The sequence below is a fragment of the Aquarana catesbeiana genome, linkage group LG02, assembly GCF_042186555.1.
Source record: "Aquarana catesbeiana isolate 2022-GZ linkage group LG02, ASM4218655v1, whole genome shotgun sequence".
Classification (NCBI taxonomy): Eukaryota; Metazoa; Chordata; class Amphibia; order Anura; family Ranidae; genus Aquarana; species Aquarana catesbeiana.
The window spans coordinates 466141185-466159637 of record NC_133325.1 but is presented as its reverse complement, the minus strand read 5'-3'; the positions used below and the strand labels follow the sequence as shown (position 1 = coordinate 466159637).

General features: G+C 44.3%; 1 protein-coding gene across 3 annotated transcripts in view; it reads right to left on the bottom strand.

Moving 5' to 3' along the window:
- Positions 1-11883: 11883 nt before the first annotated feature.
- Positions 11884-18453, bottom strand: part of LOC141128408 (uncharacterized) — an 88765-nt gene continuing 82195 nt past the window's right edge. For 2 of the 3 annotated variants that reach the window (XR_012241688.1, XM_073615689.1), the window contains exon 4: positions 11884-18315. Coding sequence is in view for 2 of the 3 variants with exons in the window: in XM_073615689.1 (XP_073471790.1) it covers positions 18104-18315 (212 nt within the window). In the remaining variant the exon portion in view is untranslated. The remainder of the gene's footprint in view (positions 18316-18453) is intronic. The other variant, XM_073615690.1, reaches the window with a different exon arrangement.

Genomic DNA, 18453 nt, shown 5'->3' with positions numbered 1-18453 from the left:
TCAGTCTGGTCATAATATTTGTCAGTTGACTAGCATATAAAGTAATTCGGTTTCAAGAATCTCATTCAGGAGAGGTTTTTAGTATTCTGGCATCCTAGGAGGAAAAGGCAACGAGGAACTAGTGTAACTTGGTTAAGTGTTTTATATTGTACACTAAGTGTCCCAAAACGCTACCTAGGCTGGACTGTCAGAATGGGCCAGAGGAACACAAAAACCCCGTCAGGGAATTGTGGCACATTACACAGTGCCACAGATAATTAAAAACATCTGTGGGAAAGATGAAGCGCGGGACTTAAAGGATGTCCTTCGTAAATTTAAGGTGAAAGGAGCAACGGGTTTAGACCCGGATGTATGGAGTGAAATAAAAAGGGACAGACAAGGAGAGGTGTTAGAGAAGCAATGGATGAGTCAGGTTCAATGCTTAATTAAGGTTTCAAATAGAGCGAAAGAAGGGGGGTGGAAATATAATCCAGATTGTGATGGTTGGGATATGAAAGACAGAAGAACAAAAAAGGTTGATATTTTAAATAATCTTAGTTCAACCATCCCACCCCCATATACTGACATAGAATGTAAACCACACAAGATATATCCAGTACTTGAGGGGAGAATGGGTACCACCTGATTCTTGTGTATTGTTACAATATGTGGATGATTTATTGTTATGCTGCCCGGACAAGCAAACTTGTTTGGATACCACCCTTAATTTGTTGCGATTTTTGGCAGAAAAAGGTTGCAAGGTTAATAGGAACAAATTACCAATGTGTCAGGAAAAAGTTATCTTTTTGGGACATTGTATATCACAGGGCACAAGACATCTTACTGAGGAGAGGGTTCAAGTGATAAAGGGAATGTTAACCCCCACGGAATTTCAAACAATTGCGTATGTTTTTAGGTATTGTGTCATATTGTAGACAATGGATACCACATGCTAGCGCTTTGATGCATTATACGATTGTTTGAAAATTGTACCGTATGTGCTTACAGAAGTAGCTTATGAGTCGTTTATCACTTTGAAAAAGTTGTTGATTTCTGCCCCAGCCATTGGTATTCCTGATTACACTAAGAAATTCAAACTATACGTTGCTGAGATCGCTGGACACGCCACAGGTGTTCTGACACAGGCACATGTAAAACAAAGACCAATCGCTTACTTTTCAGCAGCACTAGATCCAGTGTCCAGAGTTGACCTTAACACTCCCTAAGGGGGTAAGTCTCTATTATCCTCTCAAGTGCTGTCCTGAAAGACGATAAGGGAAAATTCAAGTTAGACTTACCGGTAACTTGTTTTCCTTGAGTCTTTCAGGACAGCAGCATCCCGCCCTATTGTTTTTATATATATATATATACAGTGACTAATCATATCTCGATTATGTGTTCCAGTTTGGGGCCGGAGGTTCTCTACTACTACTGACAATGTGTGGAAAGGAGCCTCCTTTTAAAGTTTGGTGGAAGAGGTGTTTCCTGTTTGCAAGGGGAGGAGTCACTCTCTCAAGTGCTGTCCTGAAAGACTCCAGGAAAACAAGTTACCGGTAAGTCTAACTTGAATTTTTTGTACCAGCATCTGGCCTTACGGGCAATTAGGTACGGTGCCAACAACTGGTCATTAATGTCCAACCCTTCCATATTAAGGTTGTATTCGTGGACACAGAGGGGTTTCTCCACAACACCAGTCGCCGTAGGAATTTGGACTGTCGTATCTGCGTGAAGCAAGGACAGAACAAAAACATTCCCTGAATCCCTCACTTCACTGCTAACAAATTATTACACTTCAAGCAGGCTCTCTCCCCCTGTCTGAGTCGGGATTCTACAAGCCGTTGGGGGAAGCCCCGGCGATTAGATCGCACGGTGCCACGTGCACCAATTCCATAATCAAAAAGGTGACTAAAAAGTGGCAAAAGTCGCTCCTGTAATAATTGTCCACGTACAGGTGGTACCCCTTTCCGAATAAGGGTGACACCAAGTCCCACACAATCTTGCCAGCACTCCCTATGTAGTCTGGGCAGTTCTCCGGCTCTATGTGACTATCTTTTCCCTCATAAACCATAAAACTATATGTATAGCCTGTTGCCCTGTCACAGAGCTTCTACATCTTGACCCCATATCTGGAACGCTTGCTGGGAAGATACTGTTTGATAGACAAGCGGCCCGAAAACTTAATCAGGGACTCATCAATGCAGACAACTTGATGGGGAGTAAACAAGTCTGCAAACTCTTGGTTGAAGTGGTTTACGAGGGGCCAAATTTTGTAGAGCCGATCGTATCCAGGGTCACCCCAAGGAAGACAGAGTTAATTATCATTGAAGTGCATGAACCACAAGATCTGCTCGTATTGTGCCCTGGCCATGGAGGCAGAAAACACGGGCATATGGTGAATTGGGTCAGTGGACCAATATGAGTGCAACTCACTCTTTTTAGTTATGCCCATGAGGAGGGCCTATGGATAGGCCTAGGAAGGTCTTAAATTCGGAAACCGTAATTGGTTTCCAATCTCTGGAAAGGGTCAGCTGGGGATTAGCAGCGATGAATTGACCAGCATACAAATTGCTTTGGTCCACAATGGATCTATAGAAATCTTCAGTGAAAAACAGCAAATAAAAATCAAGACCTAAAATCAACTGTTTCCACCTGAATTCCGGGTTGGCCAGTGAATGGGGGAAGTACGGGTGCTGCAGAGTGGTGGGCTCCCAATTAGGATTGGCGAATGCAGCAGGAAGGGCACTATGGGCCTGTGTTTGTCTTCTTTTTGGTGGCAGCGGGACACTACTCGTGCTAGCCAACTTGAATTGCACTTATGGGACTCGTCACGTCACCAACTGTTACTGCAGTGCTGGATGTACAAACAGGATGTACTAGGTCGCTGGTACTTGCCAGTTCACAAGAAGGATGAGCGGCACTAGTACTGGCTCTCTGCTCCATACTAGAGCCCTGCGGTTTTTGCACCTCAACGACTGCAGAAGAACTGGGTCTGGTACGCCTGACCTTGGCAGGGACCACAACTCCATCGTCAGAGCTATCTGTCAGGGTGCCGCTGCTGTCTACAGGTTTGTATTCTGAGCCTGAATCTGACAGATATGCGACTTCCTCTTTACTATCTGTCATGCTCAGAAACGCGTAGGCCTCTTCACTAGTGTACCTTCGATTTGACATTTTGGTCTCTAAATTTACTGGTACACTAGTGAGACTCACAGGTAAAAAAGCTCCTGACTGTCAGCTACTGCTTCAAACTCTGCAAAAAAAAACTGTTAGCGTTCGCAGGGATCAGGCCTGACTCTGCGAACGTTGCAGTTATGTGTTTTTGTAAGTGACAGTGATCTATTGATACTGCACTTGGGTGAGCTGGGCTGGGCGGAGGGGCTAAACGCAGGTGCTAGCAGGTATCTGGGCTGATCCCACTAACACTGAGTTTTTGGGAACCCTAAACTGCTGGGGATGCTAGTATAGATCTGATCGGATCAGATATCGATCCGTCCAGACACTATACTACTAAGGGAGGTGTATGGTACGTGCGTGGGTGTTAGCGCTACTGGCACTAATCTGATGCTGCCTAGGGCGACGCAGAGCCTGACTGACGCTAAAACCTAACTTTCTTCACCCGCTGGGTGATCAGGGGGTTAAACCTTTATTTAGGTAAAATACGGTGGGTGCCCTGATGCTTTAAAATAATAAACTAGCTGCGTCACCCATGACACTTATACAGTGATCACTGGTGACGGGGTGATCAAGGGATTAAACCTTTATTAGGGGGGGGGGGCCCTAGACCTATCTGGGCCGAATACTAATTACCCTAACGCTGATTTTTGTCACTAATAACACCAATACAGTGATCAAAAAAAAATCTGAATGCTGCACTGGGTGACACAGTGACAGGGGGTGAAGGGGTTAACTGGGGGGGGTGATCAGAGGGTAGCAAGTGTACCTACGTGGACTGGTGTCAGTGTAGTGTTGGAGCACTTACTATTAGATGTTCTCTCTCCTCGATCTGGAACAGAAAAAACCGACATGAGGAGAGATGACATCACCTCCCCTGTCAGTGTTTACAGTTACCCAGATAGGGGAAGGATCTAATTCGCCAGGACCGATCACCAGGTCAGATACCATTGGCCTGGGCCTGGAGATTGATCGGTTCTGGATCTAATCCAATCGACAACGCCGGCCGCACGCGTGATTAATGGCTACGACGCTTCGCGCAGTCGGACCAACCTGCTGCAGTATAACTGCAGTGGCTGGTTCAGAACCGGTTAAACATAAATGTCAGCCACTTGTGCAATATTATGAAATATGTTTGTGTGACATTGCGCCGCACTACATGGTCACTGCATGTCACTGCATAGCAAGCGCAGTACACTGTGCTGCTGTGCAGTGACATGAATGAAGTGTCACTTTGTACACTTCATATAAGGCTCTGTCAAAAATAAATAAATGAACGAATATAAAGATCTGTATGATGCAATGAAACGTGCATCACGCCATCCCCTCGCACGGTTTTGCAACTCAAGATGCTGTTTCGGGAGCAGTGTTTTAGGCTGCAGGTTAGTGTAAAATGGCCCTTACTCCTACCAGGTGCACTCACCCACTGTCCGGGTGAGCCCTAACCTCTTCCAGGACCAGCAGTACTGTAGCCACATACAGGACTATAGCTGGAGTCACTGGTGCTTATGGCGCTGGCTCTATTCCTACCCACACTGTTTGCCATTTTGCCTGCAGCTCCCTTTTATATTTATACCATCACCACATCTTTAATAGAGCATCATTTAATAGAGTGTGGCTCTCTGATTCTCACAGTGCTTTCTCCTGTGTTCGCTCCAGCTCATGTGATCAGTGTACAACTCCTGCAGCTGGGAGCTGCTGTGTGCAGCCAAATCTCTTCTTCTCCAGTACTTCTTCCTGCTGTGGTCCCAGCCAAGTTGCCTACCTTCTACACTAAACCCTGGTTCTGTCAGGGATTCTGACAGGACTGCCATTCGCATAAGACCCACTGACTGCTGGTGCTGGCTCTCCCCAATTCACTTTCAACCCTTGCTAGACCCAGTGCAGGCCTCTCTATCCTAAAACACAGGAGTAATGTACCATAAGGTTTAGGACGAGTGAGTGCCTTCTCTTTTTCCTCTCAACAGGACAGACCTCTGGTTCTTTTCTAGTACCTCCTCTATCTGTAAGAAAAAGTAGTAATTTTGAAGGTGAATACTGCTCTTTCTGCTCTGTTGTTTGGTTTAACCTCTCTGGTTGGAAATGTATGCCTTGCTGTCCTGATTCCCAGAGTCCAATTTCTGCTCAGATCTTGATCGACATCCTCTTTATATTGCCATCAGTTTGTTTTTCCTCCTAAGTTGAGTCTCTCTTATCTTGAGTTGCATTTTCTCTGACCTTTTTTTGGTGCCTTTGGGATTGAGAAACTTGTTGCTAAGGACAAACACATTCATATTTGATTTCCGTTTTTCCCCAGAATTGATTGAATAATCGGCGGTTCCTTCGTTTATTGGGCCTCACATCGTGTTGAAGTCTGGAATTACAGGAAGAATATGTCTGGAATCTACAGGAAGAGATTTTCTTCTGATATCGCTAGAGTTCCTGAGCGTGGTTTTCAAATTCTGAGATGGTCATTGGTATTACCTGAACTTTTGCACCTTCAAAGGTTTGCTTTGGGCCCCATCATCCTTTTTCATCGAGGTGTGGGGTTACGATATGGGGTATTCTAATTTGGTGCACCTGATTACATACATTAAATGTAACATTGCTCACTCTTTTGCTATTTTCCCCAATTTGGTTATAGTTTGGTCCAATATTATACCTCATTTGGTCTGGGCCCATCATATATCATGTTCATGCTTGGAGAGTTTTAGACAAACAGTGTGTACCCAAGTTTTCAAAATGTGTGTGTAAAATTGGGGATATTGTGATTTGTCACAGGAACTTGGAGGGTGAAAATGGTATTTTGTTAAGACCTAACATAGTTCATTTAAATGACATTGGCTTTGATATCTTTCACCTTGGCCTTCAATATGGTGTTGAGTAGGTGCTGGCTGTGGTGGGGTGCTCATCAGTGAATCACTGACTTGCATGTGGCGGTTGGATCTTGCCAACAATTAGCATTGCTTTACAGTGGTTGTAAACCCTTGCATATACCCAATGAAGTGTCTGGCCTCACAAGTTGTACCTGTTTATCTACGGCACTCACTTCTCTACAGCCATTCAAAATGCCGAACTTATAAAGCTTATCTGATCATTCAGGATCACTCAGTGAGGAGAGCTCTGAGAGCGGATTGGACCCCCCCCCTGTACTCTGCCATCCTGTGTCCTCTGCCCTCCTGATCCCCCAATACCATGCCCTCCTGATCCCCCAATACTGTGCCCCCCTGATCCCCCAATACCATGCCCTCCTGATACCCCAATACCGTGCCCTCCTGACCTCCCAATACCATGCCCTTCTGACCTCCCAATACCATGCTGTACCCACCTGACCTCCCTGCACCGCGCCTTCCTGACTGTCCCCCCGTGCCATAGCCTCCTGTCCCCCTGCACCATACCCCCCTGACCCCGTATCCTCTGCCCTACTGATCCCTATACACTGCTCTTCATACTGCTGACCTCTACATTTCTCTTCATCCTATTGACCTTTGTACATTGCCCTACCTACTACTGACCCTTGTACACTGCCCTACCTACTACTGACCTCTGTAAACTGTCCTACCTACTACTGACCTCTGTACACTGCCCTCCATATTATTGACCCCTGTACACTGCCCTACATACTACTGACCTCTGTATACTGCCCTACCTACTACTAACCTCTGTAAACTGCCCTTCATACTACTGACTTCTGTACACTGCCCTACCTACTACTGACCTCTGTACACTGCCCTACGTCCTACTGATCTCTGTAGATCGCCCTACCTACTACTGATCTCTGTACACTGCCCTACCTACTGCTGACCTCTGTGCACTGCCCTACCTACTACCAACCTCTGTACACTGCCCTACCTACTACTGACCTTTGTACACTGCTCTACATACTACTGACCTCTGCCCTGCCTATTACTGACCCCCTGCACCATACCCTCCTGACCCCGTATCCTCTGCCCTACTGATCCCTATACACTGCCCTTCATATTACTGACCTCTGTACTCTGACCTACATATTACTGACCTCTGTACTCTGACCTACATATTACTGACCTCTGTACTCTGCCCTACATATTACTGACCTCCACACATTGCCCTACCTACTACTGACCTCTGTACACTGCCCTACTTACTACTGACCTCTATACACTGCCCTACTTACTACTGACCTCTATACACTGCCCTACTTACTACTGACCTCTGTACACTGCCCTACTTACTACTGACCTCTGTATACTGCCCTACTTACTACTGACCTCTATACATTGCCCTACTTACTACTGACCTCTGTACACTGTCCTACGTACTACTTACCCTGGCCAGGAATCAGAGTAGATAGCCAGACCTGAAACTAGTTGAAAAAAATCAGCCTGCAGTACCAGAAGTTCTGCTTTGTGGGGGGGTAACCATTTACTCCCCAGACATGAAAAAAAATTGTGAATGAAAGTGAATGCCGAATTTCTCACTGGAGCTAAATATTAACTACTTTAAGACCGGGCCTATTTTTCAGACTTGTTGTTTACAAGTTGAAATCATTTTTTTTCTTGCTAGAAAATGACTTAGAACCCCCAAACATTTTATATATATATATATATATATATATATATATATATATATATATATATATATATATATATATATATATATATATAAATTTTTTTAACACCCTAGAGAATAAAATGGTGGCTGTTGCAATACTTTTTGTCACACGGTATTTGCGCAGCGGTCTTACAAGCGCACTTTTTTGGAAAAAAATACACTTTTTTGAATTGTAAAATAAGACAACAGTATAGTTAGCCCAATTTTTATATATTGTGAAAGATGATGTTATGCCTTTTACCCTTTAAAAATCTCCATATGCAACGTTTAAAAAATTGTACAGGTTGCATGTTTTGAGTTACAGAGGAGGTCTAGGGCTAGAATTATTGTTCTCGCTCTACTGATCGTAGCGATACCTCACATATGTGGTTTGAACACCATTTTCATATGGGATCGCTACTCACGTATGCATTTGCTTCTGCACCTTTTATTTTTTATTTTTACACTACATTTTTTACACAAAAAAAAAAAGTGTCACTTTTATTCCTATTACAAGGAATGTAAACATCCCTTGTAATAGAAAAAAAGCATGACAGGACTTCTTAAATATTCGATCTGGGGTCAAAAAGACCTCAGAGCTCATATTTACACTAAAATGCAATTAAAAAAAAAAAGTTGTTTGAAAAAAAAAAATGTCTCTTTACCCGCTTCAGCCCCGGACCATTTGGCTGGCCAAAGACCAGAGCACTTTTTGCGATTCGGCACTGCGTCGCTTTAACTGACAATTGCACGGTCGTGCGACATGGCTCCCAAACAAAATTTACGTCCTTTTTTTCCCACAAATAGAGCTTTCTTTTGGTGGTATTTGATCACCTCTGCAGTTTTTATTTTTTGCGCTATAAACAAAAAAGCGACAATTTTGAAAAAACCACATTATTTTTTACTTTTTGCTATAATAAATATTCCCCAAAAATATATAAAAAAACTTTTTTTTTTCCTCAGTTTAGGCCGATACGTATTCTTCTACATATTTTTGGTAAAAAAAAATTGCAATAAGCGTATATTGATTGGTTTGCGCAAAAGTTATAGCCTCTACAAAATAGGGGATAGTTTTATGGCATTTTTATTAATCATTTTTTTTTACTAGTAATGGCGGTGATCAGCGATTTTTATCGTCGACATTATGGCGGACACGTCAGATAATTTTGACACATTTTGGGACCATTGACATTAATACAGCGATCAGTGCAATTAAAAATGCATTGATTACTGTAAAAATGTCACTGGCAGTGAAGGGGTCAAAACTAGGGGGCAGTGAAGGGGTTAATGTGTGTCCTAGTTTGTGTGCTAGCTGCAGGGGGATGGGGACTGTGCAGGGAAACTAACAGATCGCTGTTCATACCAGGGGCGGATCCAGGGGGGGGCAACGTGGCAATTGCCCCCCCCCCCCGAGAATGCAGGTGACAGAGCAGGAGGCTTCCTGGGCGGCTCTGCCGATGGCTCCACAGGTGAGGTGACAGAGCGGGCGGCTTCCCTGGCGGCTCTGCAGATGGCTCCACAGGTGACAGAGCGAGCGGGCGGCTTCCCTGGTGGCTCTGCGGATGGCTCCACAGGTGACAGAGCGGGCGGCTTTCCGGGCGGCTCCGCGTGTTAGAGAGCGGGCGGCTCCACAGGCTGTCAGGCGGCTCGGTACCTGTGAGAGCAGGCGAACAGCTGGGCGGCTCGTGGGTGAGCTGGCCAATGAGGGAGCTGTGGGCAGGGGAGCAGAGAGATGACATCTCTCACTGCCCGGCGCCCGTCCTGAATCCCTGCAGTACAGTTCCGCCCTCACTGTGCAGGCAGCTGCGGGAAGCAGAGAGATGACATCATCTCTCTGCTGCCTGACTGATAATCTGCTGCCTGACTCTGGGACACAGGAAAGTGACACAGCAAGTGACAATTCGCAACATGTGTTAGGCGACGTGGCAAGTGACAATCCGTGATGTAGCAAGTGACAATCTGTAACTGCTGGCAGGTGATGTGGCAAGTGATGATCTGCATCTGGTGACAGGTGACGTGGCAAGTGACAATCCTCAACGTGTGGCAAGTGACAATCCATGACCTGGCAAGTGACAATCCACAACGTGTGGCAAGTGACAATCAGCAACGTGTGGCAGGTGACTTGGCAAGTCACAATCTGCATCTGGTGACAGGCGACGTGGCAAGTGGCAATCCACATCTGGTGACAGGTGACATGGCAAGTGGCAATCCACATCTGGTGACAGGTGACGTGGCAAGTGACAATCTGCATCTGGTGACAGGCGACGTGGCAAGTGGCAATCCACATCTGGTGACAGGTGACGTGGCAAGTGACAATCCTCAACGTGTGGCAGGTGATGTGGCAAGTGACAATCTGCATCTAGTGGCAGGCGACGGTGGCAAGTGACACGCTCAGGGCTCCCACTGATTCTGCATTATGGTGAGTTGAACTATTTTATTTTTTATAACAATGTAATAATAGAAATAATGCGCTTCAATCATCCCGACACCATATCAACCATGGTGCCGGGATGATTGAAGCGCCAACGCCAGCCGTTTCCCCGACAAATTCTCCCCAAAAAAACATATTTTTGTTTTTTGCCCCACCTGAGACAAGGCTCTGGATCCGCCCCTGGTTCATACTCTGTATGAACAGACGATCTGTCAGTTCTCCCCTCAGAGAACCGGAAACACACACAGTTCTGGGTTCTTCGTGTGCCCCGAGCGATCGCGGGAGCCCGGCGGTGATTGAGACCGCCGGGCAATCGCATCGGCTCGGGGAGCGAGCGGCGGCGCGCGCGCGCCCCCTAGTGGCAGTTTATGTTCCCAACATAACATAGCGCGATCCGCACAGCCAAGCCATGTTGCCGCAGTACAACTGCGGCGGCTGGTAGGCAAGCGGTTAAGAGCTATGGGTGGAAGTGACGTTTTGACCTTGCTTCCTCCCTGCAATGGTATGGAGATGGGTGAGGGCCATCTTCCCCTTACTCAGCTCCATACCACAGACGGGAGCAGACGCACCCTGGTAAGCGGCGGAGGGCACCGGAGCGTGGTGGGAGGGGGCCCCCTCCCGCCGCCGATAAAAGTGATCTTGCGGCGAATACGCCGCAGAGACCACTTTTATCTGAAAGCGGACCGCCCGCTGAAGTGGAGGATACCGAGGTTATGGCAGCTAGCTGTTGCCATAACAACGATGTCCCTCTTCAAACAGGCAACGTATAATGACGACAGGCAATCCGTAAGTGGTTAAGGTAGACTAAGTTTATATTTCTACGGTAACATTAGTTTTATCAGATTTTTCTAAGTTTTCTTTAGGTCATCTTTACTTTTCATTGGGGGTTTGCTAGTTAATTTCTTAAAAACGGTGATCTTCGATCTCTTCCATGTTGTCCGGGTAGATCGCCGCCTCTCAAAGGTTGCCTACCCCTGCTATAGAGGGATATGCTTTGTTCATAATTCATGTCTGACGTTTACAACTACTGAGTTATGCTTTCAATTCGATATTTGGGTCATTCTAATGCCTGTTTGACATTGATGGTAGGGACAGGCTTCTTCGTCTATGTCAGGTTATTGTTTACATGTGCGCACAGTATAACTGGGACTGAGACTGGTTATTTGTTATTTTTCTGTGGCATTTTTATGCAAGGTATAGTTTTTAATTGGTTGTGGCCAAGCCTGTGCTTCTCAGCAATCAGGAAACATGAATTCTGATTTATAAAAATAAGGTAATGCATTTTGTCCTAATAAATAAGAGAGGAGCCATGTGCAAAGCACAGTGACCCAAACTTACTAGGGGAGTATAGCATTTTTTTATTTTTGCAAAGTGAGTTTTGACTTCATGTGAAGGGAACATAAAAAAACAGGAATTTTGCTTACAAATAACTGGGTGATTGAAATCTGCAAAACTTTACCTCAATAAGCTAAGAGAAAATTTGCTTTGCAGAGAAAAAAGTCACTTTGAAATTGAACTTGCCCTACTCTAATCAACCCCATTATGTCAAGGCAAACAATCAGAATCAATGTTTTACTGACCTAACCATAGTAATTAGAAATATAATTAGTTGTGGAAGTTTTATTGCTCTATGCACTACCTTATTGAAAAGTCTGACTGCAAGCTGAAAGTGGATGGAAGCTATGTATTTTATTAAATAGGATTTTAGAAACAGATCACATTTACAATTAATATGAAGGATGACACATATGTTACAGGTAATAAGCTGTTTATTATAAGAAAAAATGATATATACATTATGCATTTTGTTCAAAGAGCTACATCTGCTGAGAGAGAAGTTGTACAATTACTTTATAATACCAGTCCTAGTACTTATTGAAATGCAAAAAAAAAGAAACATGAGATATTGTTCATAGAAATATAAAGTCGGCCATGCACGGAGTCAATTTATTTCCTGCAACCATGGGTTACAGGAAAGAAATTCACTTGATTCCCCCAAAAACATAGATTGTGTTGACAAGGGAATCCCTCTCACAGTGCCATTGTTTTCTCCTGGTGGTGGGGCGCATGTAAAATCCGGTAGGCTGGTTATACCCAAATTGATCGATTTGATCAAATTGGTACATTCAGCCTGTCCATACATGCTTCAAATCTTGGCCAGTTCCTTCTGAACCGGCCAAAATTCAAACCGTCAATGGCCGGCCTAAGTAAAAGGCTTAAGTTACTTAGTTTACATGAAAGTGCTAATCAAAAATGTGAACCATATTGAGATTTTTGTTCAGTACAGTTATTTCAGCTTCCTATATTGACCATTTGTAATTATTTTTCTGGCTGGATTCTCTATCTCTTTCAAAGTCTACAAGAGAAACTGGGTGTTTTATCTCTCTTCTCTATTGTGCATGTAAGCTCATTAAAGTGCATGGTTCATTAGTAAGATCAATAAAGGGGTAAAACAATCCACTAATCAGCATCATCCCTTCATTAAGGGGAAAAACACAAAGCCTTCTAAACCTAAAAAGCAGAACTGCAAAGGACTTTTTTAAAAAAATTCTGACAGCTAGATTTTTATGACAAGAGATTTAGAATGTATAATTCGTCAAAAATGTTTCTTCCCTGCCTGTCAGCATTTTTTTCTAAGTGCCTACTGAGCCAAGCATATGCAGCTCAGTGTACAGTCTCGGCAAAATTGTGTGCATGCATGGGCAGTGGCGTAGTGTGGGGGGTGCATCTGGGGCGCTGCCTTGGGCCCAGCCATTATTGTGTGGCCCAAAGCAGCTGACACTTGTCATGGCAGCAGGTTCAGTGGCGGCAAGAGCACGGCGCAGCTGCATCCTCGCGGTGCGGACATCTATTCCCACACTGCGAGTGGGCGGTCCCGCAGACGGAGACCGCTTGGCAGCTAGGCCTGGGAGTCCTGGAGGGAAAAGAGCTTTACAGCCTCAACACCCGAAGAGGCACGCAGCAGCGTGTGCAGTTTCCCCAGCGCCTCCCAAAGCCTTGACTCTGTCTCCTCCAACCGCTTTTCCACTCCAGCATAGCAGTGAGGCCCAGAAGACGAAGAGGGTGGGAGGCGCAGGCTGCCAAGGAGCCACTGGAAGGAGCTGAGCACCCCCGGATCAAGAAGGGCATGGAAGGTACCATACACTGATACATAGTGACAGACTTACCTGCAGATAAGGACAGGGCTAGGGGTCTCTCTCTCCTCAGCCCCTCTCTCTCAGTCCCCCTCTATCTCGCAGCCCCTCTCTCTCTCTCAGCCCTCTTCTCTCAGCCCCCTCTCTCTCTTACCCCCCCTCCTCTCACCCCCCCTCCTCTCTCTCACCCCCCCTCCCTCTCCTGTGAACTGGACTGGTTAACTCCTGGAGGGGGTGAAGAGCTTAAATCATTAACAATGCGATTAGTAAAGTGCAGCAAGAAGAGGTTAATGTTCTGCCACTGATGCATTAGTGACAGTTATTTAACCCCTTTGTGCTTCATTAGTGGCATCAGTGTAATGCCCCGTACACACGGTCGGAATTTCCAACGGAAAATGTGTGATAGGACCTTGTTGTCGGAAATTCTGACCGTGTGTGGGCTCCATCACACATTTTCCATCGGATTTTCCGACACACAAAGTTTGAGAGCAGGCTATAAAATTTTCCGACAACAAAATCCGTTGTCGGAATTTCCGATTGTGTGTACACAAATCCGACGCACAAAGTGCCACGCATGCTCAGAATAAATAAAGAGATGAAAGCTATTGGCTACTGCCCCGTTTATAGTCCCAACGTACGTGTTTTACGTCACCACGTTCAGAACGATCGGATTTTCCTACAACTTTGTGTGACCGTGTGTATGCAAGACAAGTTTGAGCCAACATCCGTCGGAAAAATCCTAGGATTTTGTTGTCGGAATGTCCGATCAATGTCCGACCGTGTGTATGGGGCATAAGTGTTAAAGCGGGGTTCCACTCAAATGTTTAACTTAATCTTACCCCCTTCAGTTAATTGCATAGATGTTCAAATGCCGCACAAAAACATTTTTATCGCTGTAATTACCTTTATATTGTACTTTATTGTGGCACTTCCTGTCTCTCCTCCCTTGGGAGTAGGCGTGTTTATTGCCTTTCCCCGGCGCTGCACTGTCTCCTGGGAGCTTAGTGTCAGGCTTCCCAAGATTCAGTGCGGAAACAATGATCATGCGCATGAACAAGCTGTGAATGAACAGCATTCACCGCATCCTGGAAATCAATGCTTGTGGGCTTCACATGCCCACAAGCAAGATGGAAACAGCCAGCATCACATTTTTTAAGTTATTCTTCAGTACGAAAACAGACAGAGGCGGAAATATTACACCAAAACTGTGAGTATTATTTTGGGATTAGCAAAGTGTCTCAATGACCTAAAAAAAAAAGATTGGTAGTCGGACTCCCGCTTTAATTAAGTTAGCATGGATTAAAGTAAAATTCCCAATTTAAACCTAACTAGCCTTAAAAATTCTCCCATCCCTCTCCTAACACCTATGTTGGCTAACCTGTGTAGAAAATAGTATACACCTATTTTCAGGCTCCTCCAGTCCAGTCATGTTATCCCCTGTGTAAGGCAGTGATGTATGCAGGGAGAGGAGGGTGCACTAAAAACAGATAGGACATAGGAACCAATGGGTAATGTCACCACTCCAGGCTTTACCAACCATTGTCAAGCGCTCTCTCTTCTCCCCTGCAGCCACCACTGACTAACACAAGGGATCATGTGGCCAGACCGGAGCGAGCTGAGAATAGGTAAGTCCTCGGGTTAGGGGTGCAAATTACCTGCCTTGCCCCGGACGCTGAGAACCCACGCTACGCCACTGTGCATGGGAGTTAAATCATCCCGGCTGGGATGGAAAAGGGCATTCGCTGAAAAACTAAAGTCCCCACCTCTAACACATCTGCAGTGTTATATATTTTTTTTTTTTACAGGTACCGCTACCATTTCCTTCTTGCCTTCTTCTAAGCGAGAATGATGTCCACTTGGGCAGCTGCCTCCCCGCCTGCAGCCTCCTGGGACAGGCCATACATCCCAAGAGGCTGCAGGACCAGACCCACAGCCCTGCCGTGCTTCACGCATGCGCAGTGAGGAGCCAGCTGTGAGACATCAAGAAGTCACAGCCAGCTCACAAATCAAAGATGGCACCACATTTTGTCATGTTGCAACCAAAAAGGTAAAAGTATTTTATTGGGATTTTATGTGATAGACCAACACAAAGTGGCACATAATTGTGAAGTGAAGAAAATAATAAATGGTTTTCAATATTTTTTACAAATAAATATGTGAAAAGTGTGGAGTGCATTTGTATTCAGCCCGCTGAGTTAATACTTTTGTAGAACCACCTTTCATTGCAATTACAGCTGCAGGTCTTTTTGGGAATGTCTCTACCAGCTTTGCACATCTAGAGAGTGACATTTTTGCCCATTCTTCTTTGCAAAATAGCTCAAGCTCTGTCAGATTGGATGGAGAGCATCTGTGAACAGCAATTTTCAAGTCTTGCTGCAGATTCTCAATTGGATTTAGGTCTGGACTTTCACTGGGGCATTCTAACACATAAATATGCTTTGATCTAAACCATTACATTGTAGCTCTGGCTGTATGTTTAGGGTCGTTGTCCTGCTGAAAGGTGAACCTCCACCCCAGTTTCAAGTCTTTTGCAGACTCTAACAGGTTCTCTTCTAAGACTGTCAATCATCCTGACACCATAACAACCATGGTGTCGGGATGATTGAAGTGCTAACATCAGGTGTTTGGAGTATCTTTATCTGCTGATTGTTAAACTTTCTGGAATACACATATTTCTAATGTTGTGTAGGATCTGGGGCTGCTGTCCCTCCATCTCTCCCTCCATCCCTTCTTCATCTCAGATGCTAGCCACACACCCTTTGAGCTACGCCCATTTTAAGACATGCCCACTGGTTTGCGTACACCACGCCCATTTTTCGCCGCACCGCGCTTCGAGCGCCGCATTTTTACTTTTCCCCTGTGCCACACCTACAAACGTATGCTCCGCCCCTAATTATAATAAGACTCCGCCTACAGCCAAAAAAGTGTCCCTAAAAATTTTTTTTTACAATGTTGGCAACTATGCCATAGGCCGCCTCTTGGCTGCTTCTCTAAATAATGCTCTTCTTGCCTGGCCTATCAGTTTAGGTGGACAGCCATGTCTTGGTAGGTTTGCAGTTGTGCCATACTCTTCATTTTCGGATGATGGATTGAACAGAGCTCCGTGAGATGTTCAAAGCTTGGGATTTTTTTTATAACCTAACCCTTCTTTAAACTTCTCCACAACTTTATCCCTAACTGTCTGGTGTGTTCCTTGGCCTTCATGACGCTGTTTGTTCACTAAGGTTCTCTAACAAACCTCCAAAGGCTTCACAGAACAGCTGTATTTATACTGAGATTAAATTACACACAGGTGAACTCTATTTTACTAAGTAGGTGACTTCGGAAGGAAATTGGTTCCACTAGATTTTAGGTGGGGGTATCAGAGGAAAGGGGGCTGAATACAAATGCATGCCACACTTTTCACATATTTATTTGTAAAAAATGTTGAAAAACATCTATCATTTTCCTTCCACTTCACAATTATGTGCCACTTTGTGTTGGTCTATCACATAAAATCCAAATAAATTACATTTATATTTTTGAGTGTAACATGACAAAATGTGGAAAATGTCAAGGGTTATGAATACTTTTTCAAGGCACTGTATGTGAGAGTGACAAAGTTGCCATAACATTAAAAACTGTGTTATGTTGTCACTATTACAGGAAGACCCCAGTTGGAGGAGGACCTGGCAGGATCATTGGGTACTTATCAAAAATTTTCAAACAGCAATTTAAAAAAAAAAACATATTTATAGAAGTTAATTGTTTGGGTTTACATACACTCTGATGAACATTCCAGCCTAAGCAATTAAAAATCATGCAGCTGGTTGGTTGAACTGCTTTTTGTGTCAGTGAAGGTTCGTATCGGTAATGCCTCCACAGCCCATATAAACTACTAAGTTATTAGATCTAGACAGCCTGTATTAAATAAACTGTGCAAAGGATGATCTGTTTTATAATATAACTTCAAGACACATTATTTTTGATAAAAAACACTATATTGCTTGATTGTGTAATGCATATAATGGAAAGTAAGGCACTAAATGTTTTCCCTGCAGAATTTATCAAAGAGCGTTTTTTTCTTATATGTGCAGTAACCAGCAACATCTCAGAGATCATCTCAATAGTCTGGCTTTGCTAAACTGCTGAAAGATGAACTGTGGTTTATCTTTTATTGGGTAATACTTTGTTATGTTATTAATGTTCTTTATGGCCCCTTTCAGATGGGACAAACTCTGTCCCATCATCAAAAGATCTAATCACAGATTCCTTGCAGAGCGAAGCAGAACGGGCACATCTGTGTCCACTTAGTTCCTGCAGAGTGTACACAGACAGAGCCTGCTCTGCATTATGGGAGGCTGTGAGTAAACTGACTCTGCTGTCTGTTTACACCTGACTACCCTCCGATCTGATCCACCTAGACTTGCAAAGAATGGACCTGGATCAGATCGAACTCAGAGGTAGTACACCCGCCTGTCCATAGGGGTGAATTGATAATCTGATCAGGTACACCTGAAAAACTGACAAGCAGACCTGATCAGACCCACTGTGTGAAAGGGGTCTATCTCGACTTATCAGTTTAGCTCCAAAACACTTCTGATGTGTATATCTGTATATTAAAAGATTAGTGATACATTGGTTGCAACTGTATAACTGTTCACAGATCACAAATTATCTGATAAAATACAGATTTACCAATTAAATTAGGTCTAGACTTTGCTTACCCATTGCTCTCAATGTGCTGGGCAACATTGTTTTATCTATGGTAAATACTCGATGAATCCAAGTAAAACTAAGATTAAAAAATAAACCAATATCTCAAATTGATAACTGAGCTTAATAAGGTATTCCAGCATCAAACATTTCTTCTTTGTGACGCGGGATCAATGTCCTTATCTCCAGGTAAGAACTCAAGCCTGAATTGTCCTGGTCTTGAGTTAATAGATGCAAAATCATTTTGAGACTCCTCTTCATCTAAAACTGTCATGTTGGGATTATAAATTCGTGGTGCATCATATAACCCGCCAGAGATCACCAACGTGTCATCAGGTGGTGAATATCCATCTGCTGAAGAGAAGAGCAAAGCAAAAATATAACGGCATATAATAATATACTCTGCTTTGATTACATGGTTTTGAGGAATGGTTAGACAGTCCCTTGCTGGATTCTTCATGCGACATAAGAAAATACATGAGTCTGAAGAAT